This window comes from Neolamprologus brichardi, chromosome 14, assembly GCF_056152115.1.
Source record: "Neolamprologus brichardi isolate AB-2024 chromosome 14, ASM5615211v1, whole genome shotgun sequence".
Taxonomy (NCBI): Eukaryota; Metazoa; Chordata; class Actinopteri; order Cichliformes; family Cichlidae; genus Neolamprologus; species Neolamprologus brichardi.
The window spans coordinates 23,889,152-23,916,795 of record NC_142117.1 but is presented as its reverse complement, the minus strand read 5'-3'; the positions used below and the strand labels follow the sequence as shown (position 1 = coordinate 23,916,795).

The window sequence follows — 27,644 nt, the reverse complement described above, 5'->3', positions numbered from 1 at the left end:
GTACGTCTCTTTATCTTTTACACTAAATCATGTTCAGGTGGGCTTTGTTGTTCCGTTTGCAAATTGCTGGGCTCAGCAGAAACGGCTCTGCGTTGGTTATACTGGAGTGAGATTAAAGTTGCAAACAACAAAGGGATTCATTTCATAGGATCACCACTTTATTGCACATAATTACATTCTCACACCACAACTTCACAGCGTGGCCAGACAATTTACAAGCAGAAGCTCCACAGAAGCTCCACCTCCTCGTCTTCCTCCTCCCTTTGTCCTCCTTTTTTTTTTCCTTCTTCCTCTCGCTCCTGCTCTTTGTCCTCTCTGTGGGTGATCACACAACACAAGGTCTTGTAGTTAAGGTAACCAGCCGCATCCCGAGGGGAAGTTTATAGACATCAGAGTTTTCTTCTTTCTCCACATTTAGCGTTTTACAGACAGTTGCTGTCAGGTTTGAATCGAAGGATCACGCACGCTGTTAAATCTACAGACACAAACAGAGCTGACTTTTGCCTTTCAATTAGCTCATCAGAACAGAGAGATAAGTGCGGTTATGTATCATTGTCATACTCCACTCTGGCCTCTTTATGCATCCTTTCATCTTTGCTATGCCTGCCTGTTTCTGTCTCTCTCTTCAAGTACCCCTCCTCCTCCTCCTCCTCTGTCTGTCTGTCTCTCTCCTCTTGTTTTTCCTGTCTACTGAACAGAGACGTGTTGATATGAGGGCCCGCTCGCACGACCACAAGGGAACAAGTCTCTGGTGCTTTTGATCAGCTGCAAGATCAGACATGTCCACCGCTTCCCCCCCGTGTACACTCCAGTGACTGATCATGCAGTATAGTGCAGGCACAGACAACCAAAGATGCACACCCACACATGTTCTCGCTGTTAATCATACAAGCCCGGGCACACACACAATGCAGAGGGCCTGTGGTCCATGTGTCGGCTCTGCTCACATTGGGGTGCCTTGTTTGCTGGACACAAGGGAGCGAGAGCGAGATGGTGTGTGCGATTTCCCCTTTCTTGCCCTTTTTTTTTTTTTTTTTTTTTTTGCTTTTGACAGTAAGATGGATGATTGCAATCACAGGAGCCATCAGTGAGACAGAGTGGAGGTCTATGGGGCAGTGAGACACAGCCATGGGAAACCAGCCTTCAGATTAATGCAACGCGCTGCCATGGGAACACTGCGCTGTTTATTTGTCGAGGGGTTTTGTTGTTTCATATGCATTTTCTTGGCCCCCTTACCTCCCCCCTTTGCGGTGTTTTGATAAACAGAACATGAAAGCTTCCTTATAAAATATGTGCAGGCTGTGTGTGAGGGACAGAGAAGGAGAGCTTTTACTGTTTTACAACATAGCGAGTCTGCAGTAAGTCTGCATGTCTCTTTAAACCAGTACAAATGTGACAAATTTCATAGTGATTATACTGGTCTCTTTGAACCCTCCCGAGAGAATGAGAGGCATAGTTTTCACTCCCCAGTCAACGGATGTTTTTAAGAGAAACATCTGTTGCTGCACAAATGAGATTACTGTGTCTCTATCCAGGGGCCATGTAGGTTATGAATGGCACTGTTACTGAAGAAGGAGCTGTGAAGGATCTTTGTAATAAGCTGCAGCGGGTATTTAAGGGCTTTAAATAATCAAATTGCCTTTTATTCCGAGTATTCATCAAGGCTCACTTTATAGTTGTTCAAAAGTATCTCGACCACTTGTATCTCATATTGATACATCCGATATTTCACCTTGTTGCCAAGCAACGACTCACCTCATCCTCTGTAAACTTGTCAGCCCGTGACATGAGGTGTTATTTCGTGCTGCAGGGGAGCAACGAGGAACAAGAATCACTGTTTCAATCTCTCTGACTTTACATTCTGCATTTCACTGACTGAGCCTTGCATCATCATGAAACGCCTCCTTTATTGGTCTAATTCGTTGTTATCTGTGTGATGAATTCCTGTGAAGGGTCACCGAGTCTCTGCTGTGAAAACTGTGAATAATATCTCACAGTCGCTCTTTCCCTCCCATCCTGAGGAACTACTGCTCCTTCTGGGTCAAAGACCTCGAAGGCACTGAGAATCATCTGCTCGGGGTCAGTTTCTGACAAAACACAGGTAACGCTGCGAGCAGGGACTGTTCATTTCAAAGACGTCCATGCACACTGCACTGACTCACCTTGAGATGATACTTTTTGTGTCACCCTGCTAAAACGTAATGTTTTGATGCTAACAAATCTGGACTTTGCAGCACACACCAGAATCCTTTCTGTGAGTGCATTCAGGTAACTATTTTTTAACCCATAAAAAACATTAAGGATACTTTTAAAATCAACCTAGTCTGTGATCTTTAAATATGAATGACTATGACTATGTTTTACTTAAAATATTAATCTCTGACTAGCTTTAAGTTATTATTATATGTGGAAGAAATAAATTCGTTGGTTTGTATCCACTTTGTGGGCATATGGTTCACAAATATAGAACATCTAAATGCAAATATAAACACATTTTGAAAACACAAATAGATTTTTAAAAAGAGGTGATAGAATTTGATGTTTTTATTTTAATTCAAGCTGATCAACAGTTAATAACAGACATTTTTTTAACATAAAACTCACATTTTCACCTACTGTCTGCTTTCAAGAAATCGTTTAAAAATAGAGCCAAAGAAGAAGCTCTTTTGCATCTCTTATGTATGATATTGACTAAGCTCTGGTCCATATTTGTGAAAGCCTGCTAGCAGAGGATGCAAACTGCCAGAAGAGGCAGTTCAGCTTCACAGAGTAAAAGGGAGTGAGCCCTATTAGCGTGCACACACAAACACACACACACACAAACACAAACACACGCACACTGGCATCTGTACTCTAACCTCATTGAACTCCTGGATCTGTTTCTACTCAGAACTCAAGTCTCCTTCTTTTTAAGCCTCTTGTGGGTGCCTGTAACACATGCCCACTGAGATACCAGATCTGCTGTGGTTCAGTTAAGTGAAAACAGCTTGGGTGGCAACCTGTGTCAGTCAGCATAAACATCACAGAGATTGGAGATCGTTTAGAAACGATCATGCAGTTGATTGTATTTCTGCATATTTTTTTTCTTAATTTGCAAGATTTAATGCTTAACAAGAAGCATCGTGACAGTCATATTGATTACTGTGTAAACTATCACAAATTTTAATTTAACGAGCATGAGACACATAAATAAAGGTGCTAAGCATCACAGTGTTTGCAGGGAAATATGTATGTATGTATATGTATGTATATGTATAATAAGCATGTCAGATATCTTGTTCAGGGTGTTACCGCTGTGTGGCTCCTTTTGTAGGCTTCTCAGTGATCAGATGCGCTTTTTAATGCACATTAAGAGAAGTCTGCTTTCTGTGTGTCCATATGTCAGCTGTCTAGCACCTGTTCTGTCCACAGTGGAGAGGTATAGATTAATGGATCTATATTTGAAAGCAAAGATGGTAACCAGTACTCACAGTAACCAGATATGCTCGCATGAATGGGATTAAGACAGGGATAAGGGCTCTGGCTGTTCTGGCCATCTGAAACCATTATTGCTGATAGACGTGAGTGGTTTCACCAGCTGTTGAGGCATCAGCTCATTATGGGGAACAACATTATTTGCCGCCCGTAGGAAATGTCTCATTTGACAGTGCGAAGTGTTAATTCTGTGCCACGGCCCCAACGCAGAGGTGTAAATTTAAATGATCTGCATCACATCATCAGCAGTCCTATCAAGTGACTGCTGATGCACATGTGTTCACCTCCTCCCTTGTTTTTTTTCTCGTTTTCTGCATTACTGCCACAGCCGAACCCACAACAATATATAACAGATATCAGCAAAATGAGCGTGCGCGTGTGCTTATTATGCAATCTTAAATGAAAAATGCAAAACCCCAGCGCCTTAGGTTTGAACAGTATTAGGTTTGGGGTCTAATGACACCTTTAAAAATGACTCAGTTAGAGCAGGAACAGCGCTGCAATAAAGTGATCAGTGATGTGCAGACACAAAGAGCAGGCTGTGGTGGGGACATGTGGCATTCTTTCTGAGTCACCTTGAGGAAGTTGCAGGTAAACATGTTTGCCCTCTCTCGGAAAGCTTATTTCCTGCACCAGCATATTTGTTTGTTCTTCCTCACATTTTCTTTTCCCATCTCACTATCAGGTAAAAGCTGCTTCACAGAGGTGTGAAACCTGAACAAAATTAGCAGGCACTCAGATATTTTTAATATACAGTCACAGTCACACATGAACATTTGGTCACTTTAAAAAAAATAAAATAAAATAATATTATCTGAAGACTGTGGTCTTTCTTCTTTGTCACACATTTTAATTTTGCCAAGCAGCAAAGTCAAATAAATTTTACACTGTGGGCCACATACAACCTGATTTAATCTTAAGTGAGCCAGAACAGTGAAACTACATGGTGAGTATGTAAAATTACATAAAAAGTTCTGGTTTTTCATTGCACTGACTCTCCTGTAATTACAAAATATAACATTTTTATGAATTCACATTTTTTTTAAAAAAGCACTTTATCAATTGGAAAAGCTGTAAAACTTATGAAAATACAATTAGAAGTTCAAATACTATGCACTCCTTCAGATTTTCTAAAGGTGTCCAGATGACCGTATTGGAGTCTTTGCCGGCCGATTCTGGCCCCCAGGCCCTATGTTTGACACCGCTGGTCTAAATTACAGATGTTGTGTTGTTAAGCCCTGGTGCAGAAGGTTAACTCTACTCCAGCTGTTTTATCAGAAGGACTCTTACTGGCTAGATGGGAGTCAGTTAAAATAAATAAATAAATTAAGATAAAAAGAAGAAGAAGAATTCACTCAGATAAGATCAATGATCATAAATGTATTTAAGTTATTACATTATTTAATTAAATCACATAAATTAAATATACTCTTTCACTGATGATAAAAAGATTTGATTTGTAAACTCTGGAAGCAGCATGTGGTTAGTAAATCTTTCCCCTTTCGTGGTCTTATCTCTCGGCTTTGCCGTCATTTCAAACAGGTACTGGAGGTCTGATGCATGTTTTCACGAGTGGAACCAACGTCTCAGGTCTCTGACTACATTAGTCCTGCCTCTGGTCTTCCTCACCGCACTGCAGGCCGTGCAGAAGTGCTCGTTGAAGAAGGTCGGCTGGCGTACGCCGTAGCCCCTCCTCCAGTCCAGGTGCCGTCTCATCTGAGCCGGGCTCCGCCTCAGCATCAGCAGGTATTGGGCCAGCTCTTCCACTGAGGGGAAGTCGTCCACGTGGATGAAGGCCTCGGGGGGCAGGAAACGCTCATAGTTCTGCCTGGATGGACCCAGCACCACGGGGACTGCACCGGCCAGCACGGCGTTCCACAGCTTCTCCGTGATGTAGTCGGTGTGCTGGGAGTTCTCCAGCGCCAGGTAGAACAGGTACCGCTTGGCGAGCGGCACCACGCTGCCTGTCGGTAACGGCGAGCCCGCGCGCCCGAAAACATCGATCTGGATGTATTGGCGCAGCTGGTAGTAGAAGGTCACGCGCGCCTGGGACTCCGACCAGTTGCTGATGACCCAGGCCACGAAGCGTGAGCGCAGGAGTTTGGAGCTGTAAGATCCGCGAAGCGGCAGCACAAAGCTCTTGTGGAGAGCCCTCTCTGTGCGCGCGAGGGGGACCAGATACCCATAGGGGAGGAAAATGTCCGAGTCTGTCCGGTAGCTCATCGTGAGGTTAAAAACACCGCCTAAACGCCAGAGTCCACGCGTGTGCGTGGGAGACTCGAAGTTCATCCATATCCACTTTTGCGCAGGTGGCCGCGGTTCTGGTGGGAGATCGGCGTAGCCAGTGGCAATCTCCCGGTGGTGAATTATCACGGCGTCAGCCTGTGGGTACCTGAGCTCGTCGTCCGTGAGCGTGCAGCCGTCTATCTGAAACAGCTCGAGGCAGTCCGGAAGTTCTCGATACTGACCGAATGGATACGTCCAAATCAGCAGCGTCACCGGGCTGAGAGAAACCAGCGGGTCAGGCGCTAATGCATCCGGCAGGTAGAGCAGGCAGACTCCCACGAGTAACAGGAAAACCACGGTGGCCACGCACACAGAGGAGCAGACCCCTGTTAGAACACGCACGCAGCGGTTTTTCCGCCGGAATAACCCTGAGCGCCTGTCTGCTCCGTGAGCTGCGATTGAGGGGCGGCCCTCTGGTCTCCAGAGATCCCCAATTCCCATCGACGCCCTTCACCCTGCGGATTCCCCCAAAACTGCTGTAATATCAGTTTGCGTCTTTGAGATATCCGCACAGCCATTTGAGGCTTTTCGGGGAAAGTAGGTTAAACACCGGAGTCCATTACAGTCGTGCAGTCACACCCAGTGTGCTCTACTTTTAAAGTCATTGTAGTTTCAGGTGCGACAAAGAGAGCAAGGTACAGTTAAGCCAATAAAGCTTATGGGGTTCCACAGCTCCAAAATACTCCTTCTATTGTTGCCTCATCGTTGTCTCACCTGTCCGACTAGTCGAGAAACTTCCAACTACCGCCATGGCTCATGTAAAGCAAAAGTAAAAGTTTGTCCCTGTGCTGTAGGATATACTTGACGTGGCAGCGTAGGTTCCAGTTACAGCTGAATGGGGCCTTTGTGAGGCCTGTTGACTGTCGGAGGACTTTTCGGGCACTTTTAGCGTGGGTAAACATCTTGACCCAGGGCGCGGCGATCCGCTCATAAAATAAGCAAATGTTTTTTAATTAGAAGGCCCTTTAGAAATCGGCTCGTGAGTCAGTTTGCGAGTATAATCCAAACAAGGTAAGACTGAGGTTTAAATCGAGTGTAACACTGAACACTATTGCATGGCTCTAACCCCTGAACTACTGTTTATGATTATTAAGTCGTGTAAACAATCCCTCGCATTTTAAAGGATGACACACGGAAGCTCTTGTCAGCAGCAGTTCTTTGGCCCCTGAAAACTTGACACGGCCTCTTGTGAGACGCTACACCTGTCACTGACCACTTGGTGTCTCCCTACACAAGCGCAAAGCTTGCCCGTGCGCCGTCCTGTGCCGTTTGCTCGGTGTGTAGTGACATTAAGGATCTTCCTCAAAACGTGCATGTCTAATTTCGCCAATGAATAAACATCCCAGCTGCAAATTAGTCATACAGCAGCGGTGCTTTGAAAAGGTTTGTCTTGAATGTTTTATTTATTAGATATAACCCAACATTGCAATACCCTCTAACTACGATGTGACTCACTGTTTTCATTTGGTGATTTCAAATTTAAAAAAAAAAAGTTGTTAACACAATGGCGCATTACTCTCCCTGTAAAAGGATCAACTGTCCGGGCTGTTGTCATCATATGAATCCATTCTGATCAAAACTCATAAAAAATGATGAGGCAGCAGGGATGGAAACCGTGCACTGTGTGTTGTGTCTGAGCTCTGGTGGGCAGGAAAAACACGCCGTGACTGGGACGATGTTATTCCTCCCCACAGACACAGAGTATGTCATGAAGTCTGAATGTGAGCGGAAAAAAATGGCAGACGAGGAGTGGGAGGAGATGAAGCAAGAAGCATGTGTGTCTCCGCTGGGTCCTCCTCCTTCCTGTTACATCCATTCACTTTTCTTCACCATGGAAGAAATGTGTGCATGTGCATGCACGACTAGTTATCCCCATAAGAGGTTTTGTATTCTCTGTGCATTATTTATTCTCCCTTTCATCTGAACAGTTCTATTTTCAGCCAATCATTTAATGTCCTGCCTGGGGTTATCTTGTGTTGGGAAGAAATCTACCCAGACATAAGTTATGTAGACGAGTAGTGAGGTTTAACATTATAAACATGTGTGCTTCTTCTCCAAAATAGCAGAGGCTCTTGAGTGCAGGAAATGACACATAGGGATGAGTTTGTTTTTTCCTTTTATTGGTTCAGTTTTATTTATTTTAAGCCTTTTATGCAGCACAAAGCCATGCAAATGTTTCTGCAAATGTGTCTGCAAATGTACTATAATTAAAGTCGAGCTGATTGGTGATATGGTGACATTTTGCACAGCTCAGATTACAGCCACGACGATACACACAAAGCCTGGCATTTATGTTTGTGTCATCTCGCCTGCTGGAAGAGAACTTATGTGACATCGTGCTCTTTCACTTGTTGTTGCAGACCTTGAATCTCTCTGGAGAGATCGATATTGCGTCTTTCTTGGTTCAAACATCTCTCCAACAACAGACTTGTGGGCACATGTAAGCAATCTAGATAAAAGGACAAAACACACACACACACAAAACAGACAGAAGAGCTCTTCATGTCACTCTGTTTTGACCTGGGAAGCCATCTAACTGGATGTTTTGCAGACCCTTCCAGTTGTTTGCTACGATTTCCAGACTGCTGTTTACTGCTACCTTCCTGTCTCTCAAAAGCAATACCGCTGTGTATCTGTATGTGTTTTTGTGGATGTGTGAATCATGCCAGCACACAGAGAAGCATTCAGTTTTTGATGGGACCTCCAGGTCTTCACTCATCTTCCCTATTGATTTTCTCTTGCTCTCCTTTTCACACTCCCAGGGGATTGGATGTCTCAATTGGTCCCGCCGGGGCGAACAGAGAGTGTGAGCGATAAAGAAACAGATAGAAGATGAGGGGAAGAGAAAAGTGAGAGGAGAAAAATGAAGGGGAGAACACAAACAAGGAGAAGAAGAGCCAGGCGGGGCCTGCGGTCGCCACGATCGCTGAGGCCCTCGCTGACCCCTGACCTTGATCATGACCTCAGAGGTTGCACCGGAGGTCAGAGGTTGTGTGAAAGTGCCACTGCGGCGATTCACTCCACTGCTGGGTGATGATGATCTTATGCAGCCTCCCCAGCCTGTCTGACATGATCAGTGTTGCACTCTGCCTGCGGCTCCCAAGGGCCACACATCCATCTCTAACCCGGCCACACAAGGCCCGCTAAAAGCACCTTACAGGCAGAGTCAATGAGCAGGAGGAAAAGGGACACAAACAGAGAAAAGTGGGAAAGCTAAAGGACAGAAAGGCTGCTTTTAGCCCGTGGCTCTGGCTCTAGTTGTATAATGGCAGCGACACAGAATCTGTGCCTATTTCTATATATTTAAACTTTAACCAGAAGTACCGATGAGGCTTTTTAGACGTTAAATTTCCAAATCACAACATGTTCCTCCTGTTGTTCGTGTCATGAGCAATTTGAGCTGTTTTTCCTCCCCTCTAATTTTAACCACAGAGTAATAAAAAGGCAAGTTAGAAAAGGAGGAAAAAAACCCACCGAACTCGTGTCATTCATGGCAAACATGCGTGAACCTCTGTAGCAGGAACACGATCATTTGTAGGCAGTTTGATAACTCTGACTGTTACTTGTTCCGACTTACACTGTGCACCCCTGCTGCTTCAAAGTAATCCAGAGCCAAGTGAAGCTTCAGTCAAATCCTCATGGAGATGCTGTGTGTTGAAATGCGCAGTTTGAGAAGAGCGCAGCACAAAATCAACTGACTGGTAATGTTCACGGCTTGTAGACTTGTGCGGCGCACTCTGTAGAAAGATCTTTTTTTGTTTTTCTTTTAAAGCTAAATTACATTAGCACATTACACCTTGACAACAATTTGGCATCAACACTTGGAACAATTCATGTAAATAAAACGCGTAAGATCTCTGTTCTGTTCGGATAAGTGACCATTAGCCACAGCAACATTTAATGGTCTCGCTGATAAGAAAACGCTTTTTATGTGCGTAGATAAGAGTCTAGTCATGGGATATTGTTAATTATTTTATGGTCTATCCTATTTATACAACTGTCCCTTATTTGTGATGATTGATTTTGAAAGGAAGATTTTAAAAATCTTTCACTGTTCCAGAGTTTTGAGTGATTTATTTTTTTTGCCTCATGTCTGCTACGGTGTTTCTTTTTTCTCGTACTGAACATGGACTGCATCACGGATAAACAAAGGCACTCCAATCACAATATCTGACTAATTTAGTCCTCCCGTGCAAAGCAAAACATCTGCAATAATAAATGAGGCTATCTAAAAGAAAAACCCTGAATAAATGAGTGGAGAGACACAGCCAGTGCAGATGTTTCCACACAGGTGCACTGCATGGTACAATTAAGCAATTAACATCCACTCATGCTCCGTGGCATGTAGATAAATGCTGAGCAGGCCCAGTGGATTCTCATTTTCTACCACAATGGAAGGAGGAAAAGATCCCTTTGAAAGAAGCGGCAGACACTTCAGTCACAACGCTCAACTGTTATTTGCTTCATTAACTTAAAGCACATCTGCATTTAGATCCACTGGAAATCATGGTGGGTGGTACACAACTGATGACTGTGACGCTCCTTCAAACATTACAGAAGAGCAATCTTAAAGACAGATGTTGTATGAGGGGGGAAGTTTGCTTTCTGCCACTCAAGCCTTTAGAAGTCAGGTGACAAACTATAAAGTGTAAAGAAGTCCACAAAGGGGGGAGGTCAAGCTAGGTGTTTGGGTCAAAACAGAAGACTTTCACTCAGGAGTGTCCAACTAGGATCCTTTTTTAGATTTGACTTATTATTGTTATTATATTTATCTATATTTTACAGGTTAGTTATAGTAAAACACGAATCTGGGTTAAACTCCTCACAACATTAACCAAGTATAAATTGACTCATATACACCAGCAGTGGCTCTTTTGTACTTTTGGGGGATTTTTTCTGGCACGATTTGGATCGTTTTTCGCTGTTAGACGAAAGGTCAGTGCGAATCAATAAAAAATCACTCTGGTTGTTCGTCTTTTCACATGTCTGGTCTCTTCCTGAATGCCCTCATGCACGGGGCACGAGGGCTCACAAAACAGGTTGAGGATTGTGAAAATGATGTGAATAATTCAATGTGTGACCTTCGCAGTCACCAGATCTCAACCCGGTGGAACACCTGCAGGAGCTTTTGCACTGGTGTGTTAAACGGCTCTCCCCACCACCACTATCATCAAAACACCAAATGAGGGAATCCGTTTTGGATGAATGGTGTTCATCCCTCCAGTTGATTCCTAGAGACTCGGAAACATTGTGACCCAGCACCTTACTAAGTTTGGTTATTATTTCTTGAATTTGTCCCCTGCATGTACATTTCCCATGTTTTTTATCGATCAGCACACGTAACTTTTCCTTTCTGCTTTACTCCTCTAATGCCAGCCGCGTGAAAGCCACGCATCATATTCCTTTCAGTGTTTTCTTTGTGAGATGGGAAGAGATAACTATACAAATACAGCATAATGGACACATTGCAAAGCAACTAAGCTGGTACGGATTATCTCAGACCTGTATTTCTGGTTTGGCTTAATGATAGGTAGCATCATAAGTCAGGGAGGCCAGAACAAGGAGACAATGATTAACAAAGGGAAAGGAATGAGAGGATTAAACACAGGATTTATCCGTTCATATGCAGTTTTGTCTTAAAAATAAACACATCTAAACAGCATTCATTGTTTCCTTTTGTAGATCAATTGCTAATAGTATTTAAAAATGACTAGTGAGCAATTTAATGCGAATCACACTTCTATTATGTCCCAGTGATTAAATTAAAGCAGATGTATCCATTTCTTCGTGTGACTGATTCCTAACTGCAATTCGGTCCATTTTTTATTAAAAGCATGTGACTGGGTGTGATTAGCAAACTGAAGCCAGCCTTTAATTCACTGTATTATGTCTATAAATGAAGTATAAAATAAGGCAAAGCTATTAAGGCTACATATCAGCTGAGCACTGAGCACCATTCATACTCTTGGGAGGAGGGAGACACAAACAGCTTCAAATCAAATCAACTAATGGCCTGAAAGTTGAGCGAATTCAAAGCACAAAAATGCCCACCTTTGTATTCACAAAAATGCAGTGAAAGAGGCGTTATTATCTATGGCAAATTCTCATGTTATTTTTAGTCAAAGCAATTAGAGTGCAATGGCTGTAAAGAAATGAAAATGATTGAGGGTGGGGTGGGGGGTGGGGGGTGGGGGGGTAAAGCTATGAAATATTTTTGTTAAATGCTCCAAGCGTTCAAGGAAAAAAAAACAACAACAAAACTCTCCAAAGTGTGAAGGCAGGCGTGGATTTTCCACACTGCCAGGCCTCAAAACACACTCAACAAGTCAAATTTGGGAAGCCACAAAGTGCTAAAAATGAAAACAATGTGCAGAGCAGATGTGTCACCCTGATAAACCTGAGCAGCTCAGCTCTGGTTTGGTGTGCCCGAAGCCGAGGCGTGATGCGTTTTAAGGTGAACGAGGCGGTGCAGTTTGACACAGGAATTTAGGGCACCCCATACATACAGCGTAATTAGAAATTCTTTGCATATCCCTCTGAGACACGTCCACACACCGAGAGGGTCAGAGGACATGGTCAGCAGGAGTGACGCCTCAGGAGCAGCCTGGGTTCAGTGCATTGCTCAAGGTCGCATCAACAAACGATATACATGCACAGTGACACTGTGACCACTGGGCTGAATGCTGCAGCGCTGACTTCACTGGATTAACAGCACAACAAGCTTATTTGATTAACTAATCTGATTAATATCTGTGCCGCTGAAGAATTCCTTAAACTTAAGGCTCATGTCCTTAATCAAATTATTGCAAACTGAGAAAACTAAACTAAAAGAAATAACCTGCTCAAAAGCTGGAGGCCACTTCATCTTTTTACCAGTTCTTTACTATTTGTACACTAGATCCAATTCTTTCATAACAAAAACAAAACATTTGCAACAGATCATTTAACTGAGATAATTGTGGCCATATATTTAGAGTTACATCCCCCCCTGCCCCCACCCACTCTATTCTATGTTTAGTAACCCTAATGAATTAAATTATGCTTAAATTCACAGTGAGCCATATTTTTGCAGCTGACTTTGGCACATGTTAACTTTTCTAGTACTGCGAAACACAAGTTGTGTGCTACTTGAATAATGAAAGTTTTATTTTTTTGATGTAAAAAAAAATGCATAAACTACCACTGAAAGGAAGTTGATTTTTTTTTCTAATGCCGGCTGAATTTGCTGGCACACTGACTGTAGGTGTAAAAAAAAATGAAAATAAAAATGATTTAACTGTGGTTTGAAATGATCTTCCAGCACAGTAAAGTCAGTAGGAACAACACTGGTCCTGGCTGCTTCCCCCGGTGGGATATATATATTTATTTATTTATCTTAGATATGGCTTCCAAGTAGCCTCCTGGCATTATTTTTGTATGATCTTTGCTCTCCGTAACACTCACACACACACACACACACACACACACACACTGATTAAAAACAAGCTACAGCACGAACCACGGGCTCATCTGGCGCTGAACAACTTCGCCTATTTCAGCGCGATAAAATTAGGAGTAATTTAATGCCGATTCGCTTGTTTACCTGTAATATCTGAATGTTGATAAAATGCTATTTAAGCAATTATAATGGCGTTATTAAGGTGACACTCCTGGAAGGTGACTCCGCTCCGTGAGCCAGCTGCTGCAGGGGCGGGTAGCGGATGTGATCCGTTCCGGGTGTTCCGGCCGCCCGGTCCTCTCCACTGAACTCCAACCCCCGCGCTCTCTATCAGCATCTCATTCCTGTCTCAATATGTCTCAAGATGGCGGCCAATGCAGGATCGATGTTTCAATATTGGAAGCGCTTTGACTTACAACAACTACAGGTCAGTTCAGCCTCTGTTTAAATCGCCTTCGCTTCTTTTCGTTTCGGCCCCCTCGCATCTTTCGGCGGCCGGGTTTCGGGTCTTTTTCCGCGACCGCCTCGGAGGTGTTTCGGAAGAGAATTCAAGACCTCTTCCTCACATTGATGAAAGTGGCTCTCTTGCTGATCAGAAATTGATCCTCTTTGTTCAATTCAACATCGATCGGACACTGCAACTGGGCAAGCCGGGGCGACGCCGCGGGGATGCGCCGAAATAAAAGCCAAACGGCGGCGCTTTAGCGGAAAGCTCACGGCTGGCTATCTTTATTGCGTGTTCTTCAACTTTTACCGGAGCCAGTAGCCGTAGTTAGCCCGACGCTTTAGCCGTTGTAAGGTTGGATAATTTCGGAGGGGGGAAAAATAAGTGCGACTTATTATACGGTGGCGCTGTGGTGACACCAACCGTTGAGACGGGCAGCACAGACACACAACAGTGTTTTTAGTTGTGTTTTCCTCCCTCTGCTTTTAACTGTCATATCGGTAAGTTTAGTTGAAAGCGGACGGGAACATTAGCAACCTTATCGGCTAACGGCTGTGAAACAGTTTATGTGAAAGTCGTGTCAGAGATTATGCTTGATGAACTCGGCCGTCTTTTTTTTCTCGGTTTCCCCTGACGGCAATTACACACACAGTGAGGTTTTCACAGACGTTGCCACGTCTGTGGGAAGTGGACAGGACGGGACAGTGTTTGTTGACGCGTCGCAATTAAAAACACGAACGTTGGAAATGTGATAGATCATGACCTTGTGATTATGATCAACTCCCAGAAATGTCCCAGCCTCGCACGCTCGAGCTCGCTCGCGCGCGCACGTTCGCTAATCTCGGCGTGCACGGAGGAGATAGATCCGTGGCACAGGAAGGGAAAGAAAGAAGGGGGGGGGGGGGGGGGGGTACGAGGAAAATATTGGGCCTTATTCATTGCGTGAATATAGCCTGTGTATATTAGAGCGTGTTTGACCTATCACAAGACGTGTAGACAATGGCACTGTTGTGTTTTCCCGTGGCATTTTACATGCATTGCTGAATTTTAAATCACAGTTTTATGAATATTAGTAGCCCCAGTTGCCGTCGTCATTAACATAAAGATTGCATTATGTAGGCTTGGCCCAATTGTTCATACATTTATTTTGCAAACCGCACGGGCTTTGGGGTTTAAACTTTTATTTAGGTCATGATGCCCCTATGACTGGGTAGACAAAAGGACAGTGAACAAGTCTTCCCAGCGGGGCTTTGTGTTGCACTTACGCCACATCATCAAGGCTCCACTTCTCCTATTTATTTGATCCTGTTCAGTCCTCCTACTCATGCCCCCTTGTTCATGCATTATGTAAAAAAAAAAAAAAAATTGAGACTGCTTTCTCTTGTCTTTCCTCACTATCTATCTCCCACCCCCTTCCTGCTCCCTTCCAATCTTTCGCTCCTTCTCCTCCCTCCCCCTCCCTTCCTTTTATATTTTTTTCCCTCTCTCTCTCCTCTCCTCTCTCTCTCTTTCTCCTCTGGCCCTTCACCCTGCTTTCACCTATTCTGCCCACTCTGAACTGGTGTGTGTACGTGTGTGTGTGAATTTGTCTGAGATCAGTCTTTTTTTCGTAGATTGACTGCCAGCACGGACAGTGAAGGCACTGCCAGCAGCCAGGACATGAAAAATGCATCGCATAAGTTTGTGATAAGGCCCTGGGTAATTATGGCAAAGGCCCCTATCACAAGCGATTAGTCAGGACAGTGAATCTGAGCGTGTGCAAAAAGGCTGGCGGTTGGCAGGCCTGTCTGCAGGATAGGAATCAGTCGGAGCTGGTGTGTGTGTGTGAGAGAGAGAGAGCAGAACATTCACTGTCTATTATTGATGACATCTTATTTACTCTCCCTCCCACTGAGAGGCTCCTAGAGGAAAGCCTTCAGATGAGGACCTTTTTCTTATCCATTTTTTTCTTCTTTTTGGGAGGATAATGTGGGGGTTAGCATGATATGATCATGGTCTACACACAGCTCTGTCAGCCACTTGCTTTCGAATTTGCTTCCCTTTCCTTGTAATCGACGGGCAGTTCGCGCCGTACACTCGCAGCCTGATTCGTCTGTGCGAGAAGCACCAGCAAAGGAATGTTTTCTTTTCTTGTTTCTTTTGATGATGAAAATCCAACTCAAGCTAGATGTCAGTAGCTTTAAGCCATCATAGCGTGTATTCCTCAGGCTCCGACTGCTGATGTTCATTAAAATCCTATTTGATCAGTGTGTCCCATTCCCTGTGTGAGAAACTAGCTAGGTGGTTGTTACAGGACAGAGAGTGCTTTGAAACAGCACAGCGAGCTGTTAACTTGTCTTCTCTGCATGCCTTTTTTTCTCTCTCTCCCTCTCCCTCTCCCCGCACCCCCACCAGCACCAGCACCACCACCACCACCACTACAAACACAAATGGGTGCAACAGTGATGCTTTTAGCAAGGTCTTGCACACTTGCAAAGTGGATCAGTGATTCAGAGATGATGGCAGGGTGACAGTGAATTACAGATGGAGAAGGCTTTAACGTCTGTAATCCCTGTCCGTCCATTACAGAGTTGAGTTTCTTTAGAGGGGATCATCACTCTTCTCTCCTGTTGTTTTTTCCTTTTCCTTTTTTTTTTTCTTCCTTTTTTTTGACCCAGTCAAGCAGTTTGCTGGAACATTGCGTTTCTGCTTGAGAGCGGTGAGAGATTGCGCTTCATTACAGGCGAGCCTTAATAAGATATGAGTGAATAGCTGGGCCTATATACCTATGGTTTGCGTATTTTCTGTGAGGAAAATTAGGAACAGACCATTCTGTTATACACATTTCCCAATTTAGGCCTAATAGCCTACATCTCACCTCATAACATTTCCTGGAACAACGCACCCCCAGAGCCATTTTGAAAAATAGTTCACTATGTTAGCGGACAGCTAAATAGTGACTTGGATGAAAGCTGATATAGGCCCCAGTTCTTATTCACCACCTCCTAATGGGTAAATTTTGGAAAAGGGTTTTGTAAGTTGATCCCAGAGCCATGGTCAGTGGCAACCTGAGTGGTTTAAATCTCTCAGCGACTGGCTCGCTGTTGTCTGCAGGAGTTTTAGTGTTAATTTATGAGCTGGTTGTCTGAACTCACTGGTGGGATATTTTTACCCCTCTGTTGCTGCACAGGCTGGGGGAGCATAGAGGAAGGGGGGCATCACGTCATGCTTTTACTGTAGCCAACCGCTTCTCTGCCCAGTGACAAAACCTGGCATTGGGACTGAGGTTTCACTGTGTGTCGGTGGGTGGTGAGCGACTAAGCATGAGTCAGACAGAAGGACGAGTGCATGTCAGGTCTTTGGGCTGTCCTCCGTCTACTCTGGTGGGAAGCTTTGTCATCTTACTTTCTGAGAGGTTATAGTGTAAACGTGTGGAGACAACAAGGTGCAGCTCTCAGAAAAGTCAGGGGGAGGAAATGAAACTCAAACTTCTCATGGACCTTATCACTGGTTAATTCTCAGCAGAGGCCCATACTCCCCAACTCCTCAGCGATTACGCGTACGTCACTCTCGGGCTCGGTTTTCTTCACCCTCCCTCTGAATTGAAGAGACGAGTGTCTAGTTTAGATTCACTTTATCTGATTTATTATAAATATTAAATGTATTACTGCATGAGAGGCATAATCTGACTTTTTTTTCTTTTTGTTTGTTTGTTATTTTAACTTTGGCAGGGTAAATGAAATTTGGACCAGTGTCATCTGATGTTTGAACAAAAGATACAAAGCACTTAACAGGAGTCTAAAAATAGGGGCAGCCAAACAGATGGAGTCAGCAGCTCTCAATTCAGGCTTTATGCAAAAGTGCGCACCAAACAGATTTTTTTTACCTTTTTGAAAAAGTCTCTGCTATATAAAAATATAACATCATGTTTTTGTGTTCATCTTTGTCATTTTTTTCCCTCTTTCGATCAGAAAACCAAAAACCAAATGAAGTAATTGTGGTACTACAATTTAATTACATTAAAGTTCAGTTTTGTTTAACCCAAGACAACATTTATTATGTTGAAAACATGTGAGGTAAAACGGAAAATCTGCTATGATTTGAGCGCAGGGCGTGGATACGACATGAAAATGTTCACATTTCCTCACATTTTCTCTTGTTTTTCTTACAACAGTTATGCCTTTGGGGCTTAATATACTCCCTGGTTTTTATAGTGTTAGTTTATGAGTGTGTGAGGTATAATTTCTGAATATTAGGGAATGCATTTTTACCAATCTTGTGTTTTTATCAGTGTGTATTCAGCTCAAACACTAAACTACTTAAACCACGCAAATAAATCACAAAAATAAGGGTGTCAATATATTAAAAAAGTGTTTTCATACATCAGCAGTAAATAAAATCTCTGTTATAACTCTTTGTCGGCAATATGTTTACCAGCTCAGATCAGTAGCTTGCACCCTTAACAGTATCACTGTAAAGTTTAGACGCTGTGATAATATTTAGAGAAACTTTATCCAGGATCAAAATGTAGGCCCATGTAAAAATTGTCCGCCTTCCTGCTTTTTCTTTTTCTTTTTTCTTCTTTTTTTCCCACTGTATAATACAAAAACTTACACCCAACAACCAGCAGCAAGAGCATAAGGGGGCAGTTTGCAGAGACCTATTTTCAAGTGGCAGGCATTATTTACAGACCCACTTGGAGTCTCTCTCACCTACAGCATCATAGAGTTTCACCGTATCTCATGACAGAAGCATCCATTATCGCGCTGCTCTGTATTCCAGCAGAGAGAGCAAGGGGCTACTGTGAGCGGACACTTCTCTTTAGGCTCGCTGTGGAATATACTGGCTCTTTCCACTTGTTCCAGGATGATGCCCACTTTATTTAAAAATCAAGCGCACACTTGAAACGGCGCCTCAGAGGCTGATGTATTCCTGCAGAGTCTGGTGTTCATCTTGTAATATTAAGCCTAAGGTTTTCAGTAAACAGAAATCCTGCATTCCCGAGAGGGAAATGCGTCTTGTCTTGAGTTTGCTGCGAAAGTCAAAATGCAGAGAGAGAAGTGAACGCCGACTGGAGGCTTAGATCCACTTTTATAACAAAGCAGTCCACTCATACCCCCCTTTTTTATATGTACTTACATATGTTTTACATACCTCCCATATGTTTTTAATGATCTAACCTTCATGACGGTGGCCTGATGTGATGTTTTTACATGCACGTGACCTACAGATTGAACCTCATATTTTTAATGTGTACCTGTCAAACAACATTTAGGGGCGCTACTGTAAAATTATTTAAATCTCCTCCATTCCCTGATCTTCTATCATTCAGGTAATTAATTGTGTTTTTTAGTCTTTGCCTTACTTTACAATCTCCAGAGTCATTTTCCACTCCACATGCAATAAATGAAGATTACAATTAAGCGTGGTAACCTCAGAAATGTGTGGTGAGAACCTACCCCCCGTGAATAATGCTTTTGTGAAAAAACTGCCTTAAAGCAGCTGAGGAAATCTGAGCTTTTAGAAGCTGTTTGATTGGTTGTTAAGTAGCAGAATTCTGATGACCCGGCAAGAAGCGTCTGGGTGAGATTTGAGGCATTTCGAAGAGTTTAAACAAGATGTTAACATGGAAACATAAACAGAGGCAGCAGACCAGAAAACGAAATGGAGTCTCATTTCCACAAGGTACCACAATGTGATAATTTAGCCCAACTGCAGATGGTCACACACTGGGGGCCATGTTTTTTAACGGTTTGACTAATGTAGTTCTACACGAGTGTGTCAAAATCAGTTTCTGCAGCAGAGACTCCAGGGTTTTTCCTGCCTCAAAGTGGGCCTTTTGGGGGGGGGGTGTGTGTGTGTGTGTGACTCCACACAGAAGCACGGCTGGTGTACGTATATTTAATGCAAAGAGTCTGCGTTGCCTTAATCTAGAGCAGACTGCATTTTCCTCTTATTTTTTTGGTGTTTTAATAAATAAAAACCTACTTTCATCTTGAGTAAATAAATCCCCACTTAAAAACCTAAAAACCTGTCACGGCCCTGGTGATTTTCTTTTTCTTCTTTCTTTTGGATTAAGGCCAAAACCCGGTTATTCTGTGGCCTTCGCTTGACTGCTGTATCCAAGCTATTGGTGAACCACTTGTCCTACCTAATTTTAGTGCTGTTTATCTCACTGTTATCAAGGTGTCTCGGCTAAATAGGGTCTGAGGAGCCTTATGCAGACCTTATCCCATGTCAACCCATGACACCAGTATCAGTGTCCTGTTAGATCATTGACCATAGGTATTGAATTCTAATAGGCCTATTGGTGTGTCCTAATGGTCCAAGTATTGAATTATGATATTGGCAAGGGCTGATGGCCTCTAGATTGAATTATGATATTGGTATGCTGCGGGCTAATGGTTCTCAGTATTGAATTATGATATTGGTGCACTTTGATGGTGAAGGGATTGAATTATGATATGGGCAGCTATCTGCTAATAGCTCACTCTGTGTAATTTTCAATGTCAATCATGGCTTCAGTTGCTAGATCCATAGCCGGCCCTAAGGCTCAATACATCAGTGGAGTCAGGTGGGAAAAGCCTTCACCCTTTAGACTCGGCTCTCACTCCAATTTACTTTCCGTTACAGTCTCCTTTTTCACTTTCTTATTCAGTCTATCAGGGGTTTTGTTGCTGGACTCATTGCATCAGTCTAAGAATAGGTGTAGAAATTTATTGTTTTTCTTTTCTGTACACTTTCTAGCCTTTATTCTCCCAGAATATGAGGGCTAGAAATGGCATGTTTTAATAAGGAGCCGGTTATAGATGTTAGATTAGGTAAAGAGTTTTATTGATTGCCTGTCCCTCAGTAGCTGTGTGTGGATTTAGGCTCTCTTGTTTTTTCCATGCACAGTTTTATGTTATAAGGCCCCTAATGTTTAAGTAATGGCTCTGAATATGAGCTAACTTAATTTCAGTAAGTGTCCACACCTTTGCCGTGTTTGTGTTGAGCTCAGTCCCATTTTGGTAGTTTAAAAGCAACCAGAGCTGCGATAGTCCTGCTGCCAGCTCACGGAGTAAATGGACGGCCTGCTTCTGTGTCAGCCCTCTAAAAATAACACAGACTGCTGGCTGGGCTCAGCAGAAAACTACCACCGATTATGATGATTCAACTACCCTGTATTCACAGGTGCATGTGTATATGTGTGTGTGTGTGTGTGTTGCATGGGGGTGGGTTGTGCTTAACAAATGGTTTTCTGCATTTGGTACAGTGATCACTGGTTTACTTTTAGTTCTTTCTTAGGTTGGCAACACTTTTGTTGAAGTCAGGAGAATTTGTGTGCTGTTGAGGTGAACCACAAAAGAAATCTTTCTTCTTTGAGTCATGTTAATGAAGTGAAAACTTTATTTATAGTGGACATCAGTGGATGCAGTGGGTCCTTGCTACTTTAACCCTAGTTAAAGGCCGGTCCATGGCTTTGGGAAATTGTATACGAAGAACGTCCTGTATCTGCTAAATTCATTGAGCGTCCTCAGACGGTACGTTAACCTCTTTCTGACCTTTGACCCGAGCAGCTGTCTGACTGGAGCCAGGGTTTGGATGAACTTTGACCCTGAAGACCCCAGTATGACCTGGGCTGTCTGACTGGCCTAACCTTTAGAGCTAACAGATGATGACTTCACCATCTGTCTAGCCTCCTTGAACTTGAACTTGTGTGAAAATGGGGGTGAAAAGAGGAGAGAAAATGGTGTCACAGTTTACGCAGGCGGTTCTCCTGCAGCATATCTGTTTTAGTTTTAAAGCTAAATTACCGAGGTGAGAGGTTTGAAACGTTAGCCGTTGTTTAGCTCTTTGCGTATAATTTGTGAGCTCCTGCTCGAGTTGGAGGAGTCTGTGTGTGCCCCAGTTAAAAGGCATAAAATTGGCTGTACATTGCTGAGCTTTTAAAAACGGGGGGGGGGAAAAAATAAAAGTGAGAGTTGCCTCTTGAGGAAGGGGGAAGGGACTGTGTTTAGTAGACACAGGCTCATCCGCTGACTGCTGTCTGACCCTGAGTTCAGTGGTATGGTTATTAATAGGCCCAGAGGCCTCAACTTCCAGGAGGCCCTCTGATCAGCTCCAGATGTGGAATGAGTGAGGACAAATCTACGCTAGCCTATCCATGTTTCACATGAAGCAGAAAGTAGGAGAGATAGGCATTTGGTGCGACTGATAAAGAGTGAGTGAGTGAGGGAGGAAGGGAGGGACGGGAGACCTTTCCACAGCAGGAGTGTGTTTTGTGAGTCTTTGTTTTCGCGTGTGTGTGTGTTTTTTCGTTTATTACACTCTCTGCCCTCAGACCAAAAGACCATAAAAACGTATGGCATCACCATGGCGACCATAATAACTACCTATAAAACAGCGTGTAAACTGTGAAATAAGACAAACAGACCAGAACAGCCCTGGCTGGCTGACTGAATGGCTGCCTTCCGCCATAAAACTATTTGAGAGCCAGACTGAAGGAATGCCTCGGAGGCTGCTGTGGCTGTCACGACACATGAAAGGATTAGGCTCTGTGTTTTATCTCCTCTTTATCTGATGGTAATGGATAAGCTGAGTGTAGCCTATCATCTGACGCTTGGGCCGGGGGTTTGATGTTTTAGTAGGGTGACGGTTTGTTGAGTTGACCGCTTTGGTCTATTGATTGCTGTTTGATGGTTTTGATATGTAGGCTGTGTGGAACAGGTCAAGTCTTTTATGCAGTGAAGGCTCCAAATAGCTTTTAGCTGTCCTTCACTCCCCCCATTACTCTAGTGGTTCGTTTGATGTTTGGATCAATCAATAGAAAGAGCCTGCGCTCTTACACATGCTCCATCCTACTTCCCACTGAGCTCAATTCCTCTTCCTTCATTGTGCAGGCTTTATATCACATTCTCTCAACACAGAATAAATGATATAATTACAACCCATTACTTAGCCTAACGCAAGCTAATTATTCTGTCATTACTGTAAGGATTAGCTATGCTCATTCTCTCTTTCGCACTGTGTTCCTCTGCCTTTTCCTCTCAAAAGTCATGCAAGCAGAACAGAGCAAACTCTTACTCATAAAGGCTGAGTAAGACTAAGCCCCGGGACATGTTCTGTTGACGTTGATTGTATAGACCATGGGTGTCAAACTCAGTCAGGACGCAAGGCCACACTAGAAAGTAGTGACAGCACAGACTGGACACATTAAAGAGTCTCGACATACAGATATGTCTAAACTAATGAGGCATTTTGATGTATGCTTTTAATTTATGCGAAGAAATCAACATGCTGCGTTTATAGGCTGTGGCACAGCTCACGCTGATGTGTCATCAGGCGTCTAGAAAATTACTGGATACAACAGATAGACGAGGCTAAATTAAAATGTGGAAAAAGGGCATCACGCAGAGCAGGGATTTAATGTACCAGAGGCACATGAGAGTGATGCACACCTTTTTTTTTCTTTCTCTCTTTTTCTTTTTTTTTTTTCTTCACTGTCTTGTAACTGTGCCAACAGCGCGAAGCTGCTCCTCGTCCTTATATGGAAGTCAAAGTGAATTACAACAAATCAAATAGGCTAACGAATTGAGAACAGATCAAATCTTAACTGAATTAGAGGAACTTTGAACACTGCTCCATTGTCAGAGCTCACAGACTTTGAAAGCTAAAAAGGTGTGGACGTTTGCACCGTTACACTGCTATCTTGCACCTGTGATTTTTTTTTTTTTAATGTCATTATCAGGGTGTTTTTTTTAACCTTGCATATAAAACATTCTGGCTTCCACTGAAGAGGTTTGGGCCTTCCACCAAAAGAAATTCACTGGGACTGTGATAAAAATATTTTAAGTGGGGGTTTAATTTTTCCAAGCTTAAAATACATTTTTATTTATCAAATTGCCAAAAATATCAGGGAAATGAACAGACTTGTTTTTAATTCAAGTAGCACAGGCTGTTTACCTTAACTTTATGAAACAATTTAGGCGCAACCTGGGCCACCGGCCGCACTTGGGTGTGTACTCACCCCTCCCAAATGGCCAGGTCCGAGCCAGGAAAAAACGCGATTATCCACCAATTGTTGCTCGTACCTGCATTTGAAGTAATTTAAAGTAATGGCGGCACTCTAAAATTGTCGGGCCCCGGGCTCGTGTGTGTGTGCTACCGGGCCTGAAGAGCCACACTCTTCTTCCAGACTTGATTAATCCCTATCGCCCCTCTCCATGATCGCAGTTTCCATTTTTTAGTCCGTATCTGTGCACTCATCCCCTCCCCAATCTCCTCTCACTGGCACAGAATGGCTTCCTGGCAGAGTGGAGGCATTAATTCAGGGATGAGAGGTGCGATACTCTCACCCTCTCTCTCTTTCTATGTCTCTCTGGTTCTCTCGCTCTCTCTCTATCAGCACTGTGTTTGTAATGCGTGGCCTTTATCGTAGCTGAAACAGCTCACTACCCTCTGATCCTATCTCAGATCTCAATATCCTAGCCGTTCCACCCTGTAAACGCAGGGATGAAAAATCTTGCCCTTTCACCAATGCATTACACCCTAGCATATCGCCATACCCCTCTCCTCCCATTGCACACTCCACACCACTCACCCTTTGTGACACAGGCCTCCAGCTAAATTCGAACTCTGCAAAATGAGACCAAGTGAGCTGCACTTCTTCCATGCCAGAAACCATCTTAGTCTCATTATATTTGTATTTAGGCTCAGGCCGGGCTTCTGAATCCCCTTGTCAGATGATAGGTCAGGCAAAATAATGACTAGCTCTCAGTAAGCTTCAGGAGAGTTAAGGCTTGGATGTTGGGGAGATAAAACAACAACCAGTCTCTCAGCAGAGAAACATGGATCAATACAAACGAAGCTGCGGTGTAAAAAGGCTGTTTTTGATCCAGGCTTGCGTCAGCATCGCTGAGGTGAGTCTTGACAGCTCCTGTGCTGTTGGTAGATATGGATCTGTGTTCAAAAAAAGGAGCAAAACGCTCAGGGACCACAAGCGTCTTGTTAGACTATGGAGAGTGTTAGGCTGACCCCCGCCCCCAGCCGCTCTGCACGTAAACACGAGACGTGCACACCGTTTCACAAAAGTACACACCAAAAAAAAAAAAAAAGTGCTCCTCAGTTGTCAGTAAAACTCTTGTAGTGAGGAAAACTTTGTGGCTTTCACTCCAATGGGTGAGAGGAAAAGCACCCCCCACCCCCCACCCCCCCCCCCCCCCCCCCAAAAAAAAAAAAAAAAAACCCCAACAAAAAACAGATTCAGGTAGATACAACTTGCGTCTTCAAACTCTGTGTGGTTTTGTGAACACAGTATCTGCTGGCACATTTAAAGTTGTGCACCCCGCTATGTCAAAGGTAGAAAGGCAGACAGGCAGCCAGGATTGTAAGTCTCTTATCTGTGCTGCTGTTGTGCTGTGTTTTGAGGGGGCGTGCCTGTGATCTGTGATCATGTACCGTGTCGTTGTAGCGAGCGTGGCTGTCGCTCCTGACTGAGCTGCCACCCCGCGACTCCACCCCCACACACAGTGGGTTTGGCATACAAAACAGTCAGCCGCATAGGGGGTGGAAAGCTGTGCTGGGAGTTTGAAAGGTAGGCCTCGTAGATTTCAGATAAGACATCTTTCCAGACGCCTTTACTGTTTACTATCATAACCACATAACAGCCTCAGACATGTCGGAGATAAAAGGAAAGATTAGCGACTGCACTGGCAAGACAGAAAACTTCATCTCTTAAACATCTGTGTCATGTTGCCAAGCACAGAGGCAGGAAAAGGCTTCTCACGTTGTAATGAACACAAGAAAGCTAATATGTTTTTGTTTTTTTAACAGTACCCTCCTCTGTAGTCTGACTAATATGGTGTTAATATTACTGAGAAGAAGCGGATGTATTTTTGTCTGTCCCTTTCTACGCCTGGCTCAAGGGTGGTACTCCGTTAGATTAATGTGTAAAACATGCACCGAATGTGGCGCAGTTAACCTACATGGTGTTTGGACTAAAGGAGTAGTGGCAGTCTACTTGGCATGTGTGACTGCAGACGGGGTGTAAACAAAGTGTTTCTAGCAGTTACAGTCCCAATTATTCTACAGAGAAGGAGCTGAAGCAAATCCTTGTGCGCTGTTCTCTCCTCGGCGTGCACTCTTGGTCACCGTACGCTCCTGGCAGCACAGACGGCAGCTGCAGATCGACTTCACACTGTGTACATAACAATAACTTTGTTGTCATTCCACCAGCCTATCTGTCTCGTCATCGTCGGAGCGTGAGGGCAAAAGAAATTCCACAAAGTTTTGATACCTCAATTAAAGTGCGTCTGTCTCCTGTTATCTCATTTAGGCTGTAGTCAATATGATTGGCATAATAAGACATGCCTGATTGGGGCCTCCCATTTAATTAATCAGTCTCACTGTATCATCACCTGTGGCTCATTAGAGTAATTAGAGTGAATTAGTCAGATAGAAGGCCTCTCTCTGCCTGCAGACGAGTGGAAGGAATTTCATTAGGAGTGATGAACACACATACATACACCTTGGGTCTGATGGCCATTGGTAATGGGATTTGTTTACCCGTGACTCTTATCAGCGATTACTAATATTACCGCAGCGGTAGGATGGAGAGACGCTCATTTCATGTCGAGCGCAGCCTCTTCCTCCTCGCTGCGAACGTGGCTACCCGTGCCAAATTCCGCCGGGCGAACATGTTAGCAGACTTCCTCTTTTGAAACGGGAGTTCAAAAGAATGTGGAAAGACTGGGCTCCCCAAGTTACTGCAGCGGCCTGTCTGTGCATTCATGTGAGAGCACACGCGTGTGGAGCAGTGTGCAAGAGGCTTCTTGGCCAAGTCGGTGTTGAAGTCTCTCTAGGGAGTGTTGGCAATCTGTTCCAATCGTCTTTACAGCTGACCAGACGACCAAATGAACCAGGACAGGGACTGCTGCTGTGGGCCAGTCCAGCCAAGCCAAGCAGGGCTGTTACAGCAATCACACAGACATTACAGCCCACTTAATGCTCCCCTGCACAGACCACGTTTCTTCCTCGACTAAAAACTAGACAGTGCAGATTCAAAAATAGCGCTGGTGTTGTAATGAGCAGTTATAGAATATATTAAGTAGTTTTTTTTTCCCTCTTAAATGAAAAGTAAAATCTTTCAAAGTCGAGCCAAGGAGAGCCAGAGAGTGTTGACCTCAGAGGCTGAGCCTGAAGGCCCCAAACCCAGCAGTTTTTCATGCTTGATGGTTGTCTGCAGGCTGTTCACTGAAGTATTTACATTATCTAAAGGAAATGCATTTTCTTCTTGAGTCTTGTAATACAAAATGTGGATTGTGTTCATTTACCAGGTTTTCTATCTTTACTTTTAGGGTTTTGTCTCCTTGTCAGACTAATTTGTAAGGTTTGTGTGTACGTATTATGTCTGTCACTGATGTCAAACAAGATAGAAGGAAAATCCCAGTTGAATGCCAGATGGCTTAAACCCCTGTAGAGAAGCCTTTTTTTAATTTGAAAAAACATTTTTTAAACAGTAATCAACCTCCAAAGTTTTGAGCCTAATAAACTTTTAAGTCATTAAAATAACATGTAGCGAAGCATTTTTTAAAAATTTTGTTTTTAGTGAAAAGGAAAGAAACCCTGTGATAATAAATAGAAAACAGGAAATTTAGTTAAAAATATGCAGCATAAGTAACTGCAAGGATAAGACTTTTTAGATTTCTTTTATTCAGGATTTTCTTTTCTGCCATGTTTGTCCTTTCTGACTTCTTGTTCAGCTCTGAAACTTGCCATGGCACTGCCAACTCCTTTCTGCCAGTCTGCACACGCTGTTGCTGTTTGTGATCGCTGTCGTGACTCGGATAGATAGTGACACATGTCACCATGCTTTTCATTATGAAAATGAAGGGTCTTCGTGGTTCTATTTAGCCATCTATTAATCTAGCTATCTGCTATCTTTAGTCAGGGCGGTAACATAAACTCCAGAGTACATGCTAGCAAGTATCACGTAGCTGGACTGGTTAAGCACTGACAGTCCTAACTGCAAATAATTCAGGC

General features: G+C 43.6%; 2 protein-coding genes across 3 annotated transcripts in view; one reads left to right on the top strand and one right to left on the bottom strand.

Annotated features, from left to right (window-relative positions):
- Nucleotides 1–4,313: 4,313 nt before the first annotated feature.
- Nucleotides 4,314–6,201, bottom strand: LOC102785610 (alpha-(1,3)-fucosyltransferase 4-like). Its single transcript, XM_035909749.2, has one exon. The coding sequence runs from the start codon at nt 6,199–6,201 to the stop codon at nt 5,041–5,043; it is 1,161 nt and encodes a 386-aa protein (XP_035765642.2). The 3' UTR covers nt 4,314–5,040.
- Nucleotides 6,202–13,489: 7,288 nt separating this feature from the next.
- Nucleotides 13,490–27,644, top strand: part of cux1a (cut-like homeobox 1a) — a 57,819-nt gene continuing 43,664 nt past the window's right edge. For both annotated transcript variants that reach the window (XM_006795376.3, XM_006795375.3), the window contains exon 1: nt 13,490–13,625. In XM_006795376.3, coding sequence (XP_006795439.2) covers nt 13,563–13,625 — 63 coding nt within the window. In that variant the 5' untranslated portion in view covers nt 13,490–13,562. The remainder of the gene's footprint in view (nt 13,626–27,644) is intronic.

What these genes read in the sequence shown, in the direction of transcription:
- LOC102785610 (XM_035909749.2), bottom strand. Translation starts at nt 6,201, where the DNA reads ATGGGAATTGGGGATCTCTGGAGACCAGAGGGCCGCCCCTCAATCGCA.